The 12,465-nt window shown below is 47.0% G+C and overlaps 1 protein-coding gene across 1 annotated transcript; it reads left to right on the top strand.

Annotated features, from left to right (window-relative positions):
* The first annotated feature begins 547 nt into the window (after positions 1-547).
* snrpd2 (small nuclear ribonucleoprotein D2 polypeptide) lies at positions 548-12,164 on the top strand. The gene is given in 3 exon segments (XM_078430907.1): positions 548-775; positions 6,413-6,592; positions 11,868-12,164. Coding segments are annotated over 3 exon segments (564 nt in total). The 5' UTR covers positions 548-566; the 3' UTR covers positions 12,043-12,164.
* The last annotated feature ends 301 nt before the right edge of the window (positions 12,165-12,465 follow it).

Here is a 12,465-nt window from a genome sequence, read left to right as displayed (position 1 = left end):
TTTTATACACCTCTATCAGATCCCCCCTCATCCTCTCATCCTCCTGCGCTCCATGTTGGAATATGGAGTGAAACCACACGCAGTTGGAAAGACTCTACATGTTGAGCAGCATCTGTGGGGGGAATGGATGTACAATGTTTCTATGTTTCTATGTTTCTATGTGTTGGGTTGGGGAGCATGTTTCTGGCCGCGGAGGAGTCCGGGAGTTGTAGTTTGTAATACAATTCCCAGCAGCCCCGGCGCAGGAAGTGGGGAGTCGCTTCCGGCTGCGGAGAGGGGGCAGACACAGCTCCCAGCAGCCACGGCGCAGGAAGTGAAACGTCACTTCCGGCTGCGGAGAGGAGAGTAGACTACAACTCCCAGCAGCACCCGGCGCAGGAAGTGGATAGTCGCTTCCGGCTGCGGAGAGGCGAGCAGACTACAACTGCCAGCAGCACCCGGCGCAGGAAGTGGATAGTCGCTTCCGGCTGCGGAGAGGCGAGCAGACTACAGCTCCCATCGCAGGTATTTATTCACAAAATGCTGGAGTAACTCAGCGGGTCAGGCAGCATCTCAGGAGAGAAGGAATGGGTGACGTCACGGGTCGAGACCCTTCTTCAGACTACAGCTCCCAGCAGCTCCGGCGCAGGAAGTGGAGCGTCGCTTCCGGCTGCGGAGAGGTAAACAGACTACAACTGCCAGCGGCCCCGGCGCAGGAAGTGGATCTTTCTCTTCCGGCGGCGGTCGAGGCGCGGTGACGGCGAGAAGCGGCGGCGGAGAAACGGAGAGAAAACATGTGAGTCGGGGCAAGGGCGCGGCCCCGGGAGGCGGTGGCGGTGGCGGTGGCGGCGCTGCTACTGCTGCTGCTCGACGGGCGGCAGGAAGGCGGGCGGCGTGATGAATGAATGAATGAGACCTCGCCCTCGGTGTAGGCCGCGCCGCCGCCGCCGGCTCCCTCGGCCTATTTGAGGAAGGATATTCTTGCTATTGAGGGCGTGCAGCGTAGGTTTACTAGGTTAATTCCCGGAATGGCGGGACTGTCATATGTTGAAAGACTGGAGCGACTGGGCTTGTATACACTGGAATTTAGAAGGATGAGAGGAGATCTTATCGTAAACGTATAAGATTATTAAGGGGTTGGACACGTTAGAGGCAGGAAACATGTTCCCAATGTTGGGGGAGTCCAGAACCAGGGGCCACAGTTTAAGAATAAGGGGTAGGCCATTTAGAACTGAGATGAGGAAAAACGTTTTCAGTCAGAGAGTTGTGAATCTGTGGAATTCTCTGCCTCAGAAGGCAGTGGAGGCCAATTCTCTGAATGCATTCAAGAGAGAGCTAGATAGAGCTCTTAAGGATAGCGGAGTCAGGGGGTATGGGGAGAAGGCAGGAACGGGGTACTGATTGAGAATGATCAGCCATGATCACATTGAATGGCGGTGCTGGCTCGAAGGGCCGAATGCCCTCTTCCTGCACCTATTGTCTATTGTCTATTACATGCCTCACGTTGCAGCTTCATACATGCCTCACGTTCTGGCTTTACACATCGACTGGAAAAAGTTTAGAGGGATGTGGGCTAAAGGGATTATCTCAGATGGGGCCCCGTAATGGGCAAGGGTGGAGTCGGATTTGTTGGAGGGGGTCTTGGAGGGGAGGATGCTCCTCAAACTGCGGAGCATCCTGGACAATACAGCTCCCCCCCCTCCGTGACACACTGGTCAACCTGAGGAGCACCTTCAGCAACAGACTGGTCCCACCAAGATGCAGCACAGAACGCCACAGGAGATCCTTGTGGAGATCCCTGTGGCTATCAAACTGTACAACACCTCCCCCTTCTGTCGTGGGTTTGACTAAGATTGACTCCCCTCCCCAATCTTTGTACATCCCCCAAGTCTCTCCACTCGTCATTTTAATTTCATGTATCTTGTGTTTTATGACTGTTGGCAGATCAATTTCCCTACTGGGATCAACTAAGTTCTATCATATCGTATGGGTGAAGATACATGAGGAGGAATAGAGGGATATGGGCCAAACAGGGGGAATGACACTAGTGCAGACTGGGCACTTGGTTGGCTTTGATGTGTTGGGCTGAAGGTATAAGCTTTAGAGGGACATGGCCCAAGCACAGGCAAATGGATCTGCTTGGATGGAGATGTACGTGTTGGGCCGAATGGCCTGCTACCGTGTTGTACGACCCTTACGACTCTCTCTCTTTAGCGTACAGATGCTCCTCGACTTACAATGGGGTTACGTTCTGATAAACCCATCATAAACCGAACATCAGAGCCACCTAACCTACCCAACATCAGAGCCACCTAACCTACCCAACATCAGAGCCACCTAACCAACCCAACATCAGAGCCACCTAACCTACCCAACATCAGAGCCACCTAACCTACCCAACATCAGAGCCACCTAACCTACCCAACATCAGAGCCACCTAACCTACCCAACATCAGAGCCACCTAACCTACCCAACATCAGAGCCACCTAACCTACCCAACATCAGAGCCACCTAACCTACCCAACACGACACGGTGGCGCAGCGGTAGACTTGCTGCCTTACAGCGAATGCAGCGCCAGACACTCGGGTTCGATCCTGACTACGGGTGCTGTCTGTACGGAGTTTGTACGTTCTCCCCGTGACCTGCGTGGGTTTTCTCCGAGATCTTCGGTTTCCTCCCACACTCCAAAGACGTACAGGTTTGTAGGTTAATTGGCTGGGCAAATGTAAAAATTGTCCCTAGTGGGTGTAGGATAGTGTTAATGTGCGGGGATCGCTGGGCGGCGCGGCCCGGTGGGCTGAAGGGCCTGTTTCTGCGGTGTATCTCTAAATCTAAAATCATAGCCACCTAACCTACCCAACATCATAGCCTAGCCCGGGAAAAATTCAAAATTGGAAGTACGGTTTCTACTGAATATGTATCGCTTTTGCACCATCGTAAAGTCGGAATATTGTAAGTCGAGGAGCATCAGTATATTGGTCAGTGAATCTACCAATGAGCCTTCTTTTCTGCAATATTTGATGTTCACAATGGTCTACCCATTGTTGGAGAATCCAAACATGGACTGATTGATTGATCATTTTGCGAACATGTTCAGTCTATGTTCTGTCCGTGGGGGAGGGGAGTAGGGGTATAGTGATGATCTTGAACCTCCCCATGCCTGACATGTTAAGCCTCCTTCCCCTCTCACTCTGACGTCCTGAACTCTTCCTGCCAGGTACATCTTTCCGCTGGACATTTTGCTCCAAGAAAACAATCTAAGTTCCCAGAGAATACTTACGCAGGTCACGGGGAAAATGTACAAACTGTGCAGACAGCAACTGTAGTCAGGATTGAACCAAGATCTCTAGTGCTGTAAGGCAGCAACTCTACTGCTGCGCCTAATAATTTTGTCTTTTCATTTTTCCTTCCACGGTGGATAATCTCAATTTTATACCGTCCTAAACTCCTTTAGTTGGACTGGGATGGTGCATCTTAGGTTTAAAGAAATCAAGGAATATGGGGCGAAAGCAGGAACAGGGTACTGATATTAGATGATCAGCCATGATCATATTGAATGGCGGTGCTGGCTTGAAGGGCCAAATGGCCTACTCCTACACCTATTTTTCTATGTTTCAATACTTGACGGATCTTTCATTCACACTGGAACTTTTGCTGAGGTGTAAAATATATGTATATTTATTAATATTTTCTCACATAAATTCTGTGAGAGCTAATCTTATTCTGTATGTCACATTTTTGATTTGTGAATTTTGCACTGGCAAATTTGTGTTTCTCTGAAGAATGTGGCATGGCTGGTAGAGCCACTGCCTGGCAGTGCCTGAGGCCCAGGTTAATTTCTGATCTTGAATGCTTTCCGTGAGGAGCGTGCACGTTCCTCTTGGGGCCACGTGGCTTTCTCCTGGGTGCTGAAGGTTCCTGGCAAAGACACGTGGATTGGCAGGTTAATTGGCTGCTGTGAATTGCCCCCAAATGTACAGGCGAGTGGCAGAATCCCAGGGCAGTTGTTATGGATGCGGGGACAATGGAAATGAAATGAATGCAGGATTAGTGTAATAGGAAGTTGATGGTGGGTGTGGATATGGAGGAGAGAACGGCCTGTTTCTGTGCTGCACATCACTCTGTTACCTTTTCCACTTTGCTTTGGCCTGATCTATATAAACAGTTATAAACCTTAAATAAAAACTGAAAATGTTGGAAATATTCAGCAGGTCAGGCCACCGCTGTAGAAAGAGAACAAGCTTTGACATGAATTATTAATTCTTTTTCTTTCCACAGATAGACCTACAAAGAAATTCCATCATTTGCCTTTAAACATTTTTCTTGAGTTGTAAATCTTATTTGAAAGTTCTCCATGTTGCGAACCATCTCCCTGCAAATATTATTTCCGAGAGTATGCCTTGCATCTTGTGTTTGTGTTTTACTAGTTCACACCTGCCCCTTGTCCAATTCTTGCATCCAAATTTACATTAACCATGTCATTGCTCATTACAACTCCACGATTACCTTCCTGACACTCTTTTCTGCCTAGCCTCGAGCGCTTGAATGTATCAATGCTTGGAACATAACACTCCACGCAGCACTCTGCAGATGGTCGTGTACCTCAGGCTTTCACTTGTATTTTGACAATGGCCTGTCTCGTTGCTGATATTGACTAGAGATACAGCCCTTTGGCCCACCGAGTCCGCGCCGACCAGCAATCACCTCGTGCACTAGCGCTCCTACACACTAGGGGCAATTTACAATTTCACCTAAGCCAATTAACTTACAAACCTGTACGTCTTTGGAGTGTGGGAGGAAACCGGAGCGCCTGGAGAAAACCCACACAGTCTCAGGGGGAACATGCAAACTCCATACAGACAGCACCCGTTTTGTGAGGATCTATCCCGGGTCTCCGTCGCTGTAAGGCAGCAACTCTGCCACAATGCCACACCTATTATTGTTGCTTAAACCATCTCGGGTTGAGGTTTCCCTTTATGATTTTATACAGCACTATAAAATTACCCCTTCATCTCCCTCGCTCTAAGGAATAAAATCCTAGCTTGCCCAGTCTCCCGATAGCGCAGGTCGTTGAGGCCTGGCAACAACCTCGTAAATCTTCTCTGCACTCTTTCCTGCTTAATAACATCCTTCCAATAGCAGAGTGACCAGAACTGAACACAATACTCCAAATATGACCTCACCAATGCCTTGTACTACTGTAATGTAATATCTCAACATCTGAAGAAGGGTCTCGACCCGAACCATCACTCATTCCTTCTCTCCAAAGATGCTGCCTGTCCCGCTGAGTTGCTCCAGCATTTTGTGTCTATTTTCGGTTTACACCAGCATCTACAGTTTCTTCCTACACATCTCAACATCGATAGTCAATACCCTGTCTGGTTCAGCCTTCTTCACCACACTTATCTACCTGTGACGCCACTTTCAGGGAACTGTGCACCTGTACTCCTAGATCCCTTTGCTCTACATCATTCCCTAAGATCCTACCACTTACAATGCAGGTTCTGCTCTGGTTTGACATCCCAAAATGCTATACATTGCACTTAACTGCATTAAACTTCATCAGCCATTGTTCAGCTCACTTGCCCAGCTGATGAAGAACATGCTCTGATTTTTGATAACATAGAAAATAGGTGCAGGAGTAGGCCATTCGATCCTTCGAGCCTAACCTTCTTCACTGTCTCTGATAACACCTACTCATTTTCATCTAAATCATTAATATAAACCACAAACAGTAATGGGCCCAGCATTGTCCCCTGAGGCACATCACTCATCACTGCTGCCCCACTGAGTTACTCCAGCACTTTGTGTCTATAGACAATAGACAATAGGTGCAGGATGAGGCCATTCAGCCCTTCGAGCCAGCACCGCCATTCAATGTGATCATGGCTGATCATTCTCAATCAGTACCCCGTTCCTGCCTTCTCCCCATACCCCCTGACTCCGCTCTCCTTAAGAGCTCTATCCAGCTCTCTCTTGAATGCATTCAGAGAATTGGCCTCCACTGCCTTCTGAGGCAGAGAATTCCACAGATTCACAACTCTCTGACTGAAAAAGTTTTTCCTCATCTCAGTTCTAAATGGCCGACCCCTTATTCTTAAACTGTGGCCCCTTTTTCTGGATTCCCCCAACATTGGGAACATGTTTCCTGCCTCTAACGTGTCCAACGCCTTAATAATCTTATACGTTTCGATAAGATCTCCTCTCATCCTTCTATCTTGAGCTTCGGCTGTTTATTTATTTGTTCTGTGACAGTGTTTTGCAATGAACATGTTGTAAAGTGCAATGATATCCCAAGGATATGGTAAAGGACATTGAAAGATTTAAAGTCGAACTTGGACCAGACAGCATGATTAGTGGATCTTTCCGTCTAACATTGCAGCCCTTAACAGTGAACGTCATGCAAACTATTTTTGTTCTTTCTCTCCTAGGAGTCTGCTAAACAAACCCAAGAGTGAGATGACTCCTGAGGAGCTCCAGAAGAGAGAGGAGGAGGAGTTTAACACGGGGCCCCTCTCCGTTCTGACACAGTCTGTCAAAAATAACACGCAGGTCCTCATTAACTGTCGCAACAATAAGAAGCTGCTTGGCAGAGTCAAGGCCTTCGACAGGTAGTGATTTTCTGATTACTTGCTCTGCTTCCCTGCACAAACAAATAGCCTTGTGAAAGGAGTAGGATTTTCTCAGGTGTACATTTTATGCCATGGGCTATAATATTAATTACCACCGGATAAACCAGGTGGATTGGAATCTGAGTTTCTGCACAACATGCCCATCTGCTGGAATGATAGCTATATAATCATTCTTTGACCTTCCAAATAGTGTAGGATTGAGATATGTGCAGCAGGAAGATGACATTGAATTTTTTTTCTTTCTGAGCTACAGTAGTTAATTGCCACAGGGGCAGCATTAGAACTGACTAGAATTCCTAATTTAACACACATTGTCACCTAAAGATCACATTACCGAACTGTGCCTCTGGTGAGGCACTTACTCAATCAGCCCTTCTTGCTCTCTCTCTCTCTCTTTCTCTCAAACATTTTCACGGACCTTGTCAAACATGAGTCTGAAGAAGGGTCTTGACCTGAAACAATGTCATTTTTTTCCCTCTAGAGATGCTACCTGACCCACTGGGTTACTCCAGCATTTTTGTCAGTTTAGTGTGGAGATACAGCGCAGAACCGGGCACTTCGGGCCCCCCGACCAGCGATCCCCACACCGACCAGCGATCCCCGCACACTAACTCTATCCTACACTCACGAGGGACAATTTACATTTGTACCAAGACAATTAACCTACAAACGTGCACGTCTTTGGAGTGTGGGAGGGAACCGAAGATCTTGGAGAAAACGTAGTCGGGATCGAACCTGGGTCTCTGTCGCTGTGAGGCAGTAGCTACCCGCTGCACAACCGTGTGCCACCCTCGGTTTTAGCCAACATCAGCGGCTCCTCCCTACTTTCAGGTGCTTTAGTGGCCTCGGCCATCAGTTTCCTCCCCTCTACCTGGGTACACACTGGCTTGACCACTTGAACACAGAGCACTAAATTAAACTGCAACATTCAGGAGTGAGACCTCTTATCAGTACCTTTTATCGAATGATTCACGGCTTTGTTATCTCACATTGGGGGGGGGGGGGGGGGGGGGCCTTGTTTTGTTGCTGGGAGTTTTATTCTGCGGTTGTATCTAATTTACCAAAACACACAATTCTGGTCCGGTGACATTTCTCAAATGACTGAATAACAAATGGATTTGCTTCACTCACCCACTCTGACAATGTATTCATTTTTGTCGTCTGTCTGACTGTCTGTCATCTTTTGTTTCACATAGGACTTCCAAGTATCTCGCCTACCCGTGACAAAACCTGTGGACGTTTTATGTATCGTAAAGAAATATTGAGATGTCATTAGACACGGAAAGCTGGAGTAACTCAGCGGTACAGGCAGCATCTCTGGAGAGAAGGAATGGGTGACACCTGTTCACACTTGTCTGAAACATAGAAAATAGGTGCAGGAGTAGGCCATTCGGCCCTTCGAGCCTGCACCGCCATTCAATATGATCATGGCTGCTCATCCAACTCAGTATCCCGTACCTGCCTTCTCTCCATACCCCCTGATCCCTTTAGCCACAAGGGCCACATCTAACTCCCTCTTAAATATAGCCAATGAACTGGCCTCAACTACCTTCTGTGGCAGAGAATTCCACAGATTCACCACTCTCTGTGTGGAAAAAAAACTTTCTCATCTCGGTCCTAAAAGACTTCCCCCTTATCCTTAAACTGTGACCCCTTGTTCTGGGTTGAAGAAGGGTCTCGACCCGCAACGACACCCATTCCTTCTCTCCAGAGATGCTGCCTGTCCCGCTGAGTTACTCCAGCTTTTTGTGTCTATTTTTGGTTTAAACCAGCATCTGCAGTTCCTTCCTGCACATTGAGACGTCGTTGTTAGGCATGTTCCAGCTTTAAGAGTGTGCATGCAGAGTCTTGTTGCGACATAGCTTGTCAGCATTGCTTGAGCAACTTGGTTTCATCAGTCAAATCGTGAAACTTGATATGTATCATTTCTTTTTCGCGCATCTGCAGAGGATGTATTGTAGTTTAACTGTAGGCATCACAAGTGGTGCAGAGAGAGCTCCTCCAGAGAGAGCTGTCCACATCAGGTTACAGCTCATACCAGCTGCGATAAGCCTTCATGACAGCAGCTTGCTCCATCTGTGTTAAACAGGGTGCTTGCTCCAAGCAATGCATACTACTCAACATACCACCTTATAGAGCCGTCACTGCTCGCTGATCTGGGCACACTCTAACACATAACTTTAAATAATGGAAATAATTATGGTCCTTTTTTAAAAAGGAATTCATTGACACATTCCAACACTGCCTTAAGATGAAAGGGTGCTTCAGTTAGAGCTGTCAGTTTGATGAGTTTAATTTCTGCAAAAGTTAATAAATTGTCAGTGTAATCTTCCCAGTCAGTGTATGAACAGAATCATCCAGTGAATTGTTTTACCCATTCGTTACTTAATGCTTGCACTTTTCTTTCGTACAAAAATCTAAAGCGATAGATTTTAGGGTGGCACAGTGGTAGAGTTGCTGCCTTACAGCACTTGCAGCACCAGAGACCCGGGTTCGATCCCGACTACAGGTGCCGTCTGTACGGAGTTTGTACGTTCTCCCCGTGACCCACGTGGGTTTTCTCCAAGATCGTACAGGTTTCCTCCCACACTCCAAAGACGTACAGGTTTGTAGGCGAATTGGCTTGGTAAATGAAAAAAATGTCCCTAGTGTGTGTAGGATAGTGTTAGTGTGCGGGGATCGCTGGTCAGCGTGGCCCGGTGGACCGAAGGAGTTGCGGGATATCGAGGCTAGTGAGAGCCTCGTGTATAATGGAAGGGGGGGGGTACCCCGTTCCCTAAAGAATGAGGACATCTCCGATGCCCTGGTATGGAAAACTCCACCCTGGGCATAGATGTGGCGTAGACGGAGGAATTGGGAGTAGGGGATAGAGTCTTTACAGAAAGCAGGGTGGGAAGAAGTGTAGTTGAGATAGCTATGGGAGTCAGTAGGTTTGTAATAGATGTCGGTCAATAGTCTGTCTCCTGTGATGGAGACGGTGAGATCTAGAAACAGTAGGGAGTTGTCGGAGATGGTCTGAGTGAATCTGATTGCCGGATGGAAATTATTCGTAAGGTTGATAAACTAAATAGGGCCTGTGGTAGCACAGAGGGTAGCAGGCTGAAAGCTAGGCTTGAAACTCCACACACCGATCGTGTGATGGTCCCCAATCTGTCTTCAGGCGGGTAGCGGCAAGTTGTAATAGACTGAAGGGTCAGTAACCAAAGGGCACATATTTTCAGGTGATTGGCAAAAGAACCAGAGGCAACGCAGAGAAAACCCTTTTTGGAGAGTGGTGAGTGTTTATGATGTGGACTGCTATGCCTGAGTTTCAACAGAAGCTTTAAAGCTTGTTTGGTAAATGCTCAAAGAGGAAAACTATGCGGGAATATGGGCAGGGAGTCGGACTGTTGTGACTTGTGAAGCAACTTGGGTCACCGCTCACTGATGTTTTAGACATGAAGGTTTATTTGCACCAGACGTTCTCTTTGAGTGTGTCCAAAGTAGAGAGATATGGGTCTTGACCCGAAACGTCACCCATTCCTTCTCTCCAGAGGTGCTGCCTGTCCCGCTGCGTTACTCCAGCGTTTTGTGTCTATCTTCAGTGTAAACTAGCATCAGCAGTTCCTTATTGCACAAGCAATATCGAGTTTTTATACACAAGAACAAGGATCATCACAATGATTCAATATCATTCCAATGACTACTGTGACATAATGTACTTAATTAGTTAGAATCTAACCAATTGTTGCATGGTGTTGCATTAGGGAGAACACAGTAACTGGCAAGATATGTTTGATTGTTCAAAGACCGTTGCTGGGTTAACGTAATTCATGTGGATAGTTTTAAACACTGAGGGCAGTGAATCCAGACAACTCAAAATTAGTATTGTGGTGGCAGAGTCTCTGAGTAAACAAATATCCCAATTATTGATGGTCAACAGGTATGCCAATGGCCAAGAAGGCTCATGCAAGCCTGAAGTGACTTCATAGGCAGGCTTTAAATCGGGCACCAGTACTGCCACAAGAAGTCTAAGGATCTGGGCCTGAAACATCGTCTGTCCACAGATGCTGCCTGACTCGGGGGCCGAACTTCAAGTAACCCTTGCATCCCCTCCCTCCATCCATCCCCCACCCAAGTTGTACCAGCTTCAAAGTCAGACACAAAATGCTGGAGTAACTCAGCGGGTCAGGCAGCATCTCAGGAGAGAAGGAATGGGTGACATTTTGGGTTGGGACCCTTCTTCAAGGTCTCGTCCCGAAACTTCACCCATTCCTTCTCTCCTGAGATGCTGCCTGACCCGCTGAGTTACTCCAGCATTTTGTGTCTACCTTCGATTTAAACCAGCATCTGCGGGTTTTTTTCCTACCAGCTTCAAAGTCATCTTGTTGAGTCTCATTGTCTGTACTTGTTTTCACCTAGCTCTTTTTTTCTTGCTTCACCTAGCTCACAGCTATCAATGGCCTGTTTCCTTTATCATCGTTACTTTTTCACATTTATTTTGTTCATTTATTCTATATCTCTACATCACTGTCTATATCTCTCTTTTCCCTGACTCTGTCTGGAGAAAGGTCTTGACACAAAACGTCACCTATTCCTTCTCTCCAGTGAAGCTGCCTGACCCACTGAGTTACTCCAGCTTTTTGTGTGCATCTTTGGTTTAAACCAGCATCTGCAGTTCCTTTCTACTCACCAGGGGTTTCAGTGTGTAGGTTCCTCTCTTCCATCAACTGATACAGGAAATGTTAAGAAATCTGAAATCTGTCTGGTGGACCTGAAATGTGTATGGAATTTAGAAGGATGAGAGGGGATCTTATCGAAACGTATAAGATTATTAAGGGGTTGGGCACGTTAGAGGCAGGAAACATGTTCCCAATGTTGGGGGAAACCAGAACCAGGGGCCACAGTTTAAGAAAAAGGGGTAGGCCATTTAGAACGGAGATGAGGAAAAACTTTTTCAGTCAGAGAGTTGTAAATCTGTGGAATTCTCTGCCTCAGAAGGCAGTGGAGGCCAATTCTCTGAATGCATTCAAGAGAGAGCTAGATAGAGCTCTTAAGGATAGCGGAGTCAGGGGGTATGGGGAGAAGGCAGGAACGGGGTACTGATTGAGAATGATCAGCCATGATCACATTGAATGATGGTGCTGGCTCGAGGGGTCGAATGGCCTACTCCTGCACCTATTGTGTATTGCTCTGGTGAGTAGCCTGATGCCTCATGGAAAGTGTTTTTCTTCTGAAAAGACTTGAGACCTTGTCCCCCGTTTTCCTGTTTCAGACATTGCAACATGGTGTTAGAAAACGTCAAGGAGATGTGGACCGAGGTGCCCAAGAGTGGGAAGGGCAAGAAGAAGTCAAAACCTGTCAACAAGGACCGATACATCTCCAAGATGTTCCTTCGGGGGGACTCTGTGATCGTCGTGCTTAGGAACCCGCTGATCACGGGCAAATGAACGGCCAGTGTCCGAGAGATTTGTAACTTATAGCGTTGGATAAAAATAGGGGGAAATAAAGGCATAGTTTTTGTTTACTGACTCAATTTCCCAATGACAACCTTTCATCTGTTTAGTATCATTTGTAATAAAATTTCTATCATTTTGTTGATTGTGTACGTTTTTATTTTAAGTGTAACTTTGTCACAGTATGAAGAATGGACCATTGTCTAATTATGGCGTTGGTAGAACGTAATTATAAAGGGGCTGATGGAATCAGACTCAATCTCGCTGCAGTCCAGCAGTTCCAATTTGGAACTTTGTTTTTACCAAGGTGCAGTGGTCTAGCAGTATTGTGGCAAATCAGAGCATGAAGTGGAACAGGAGTAGGCCATTCAGCCCCTCTAGCTTGCTCCATTGGCTCATCGCTAGTCTGACATTTCT

This window comes from Rhinoraja longicauda, chromosome 41, assembly GCF_053455715.1.
Source record: "Rhinoraja longicauda isolate Sanriku21f chromosome 41, sRhiLon1.1, whole genome shotgun sequence".
In the NCBI taxonomy this organism is placed as follows: Eukaryota; Metazoa; Chordata; class Chondrichthyes; order Rajiformes; family Arhynchobatidae; genus Rhinoraja; species Rhinoraja longicauda.
The sequence above is the reverse complement of the archived record's forward strand: the minus strand, read 5'-3'. Positions and strand labels throughout refer to the sequence as shown.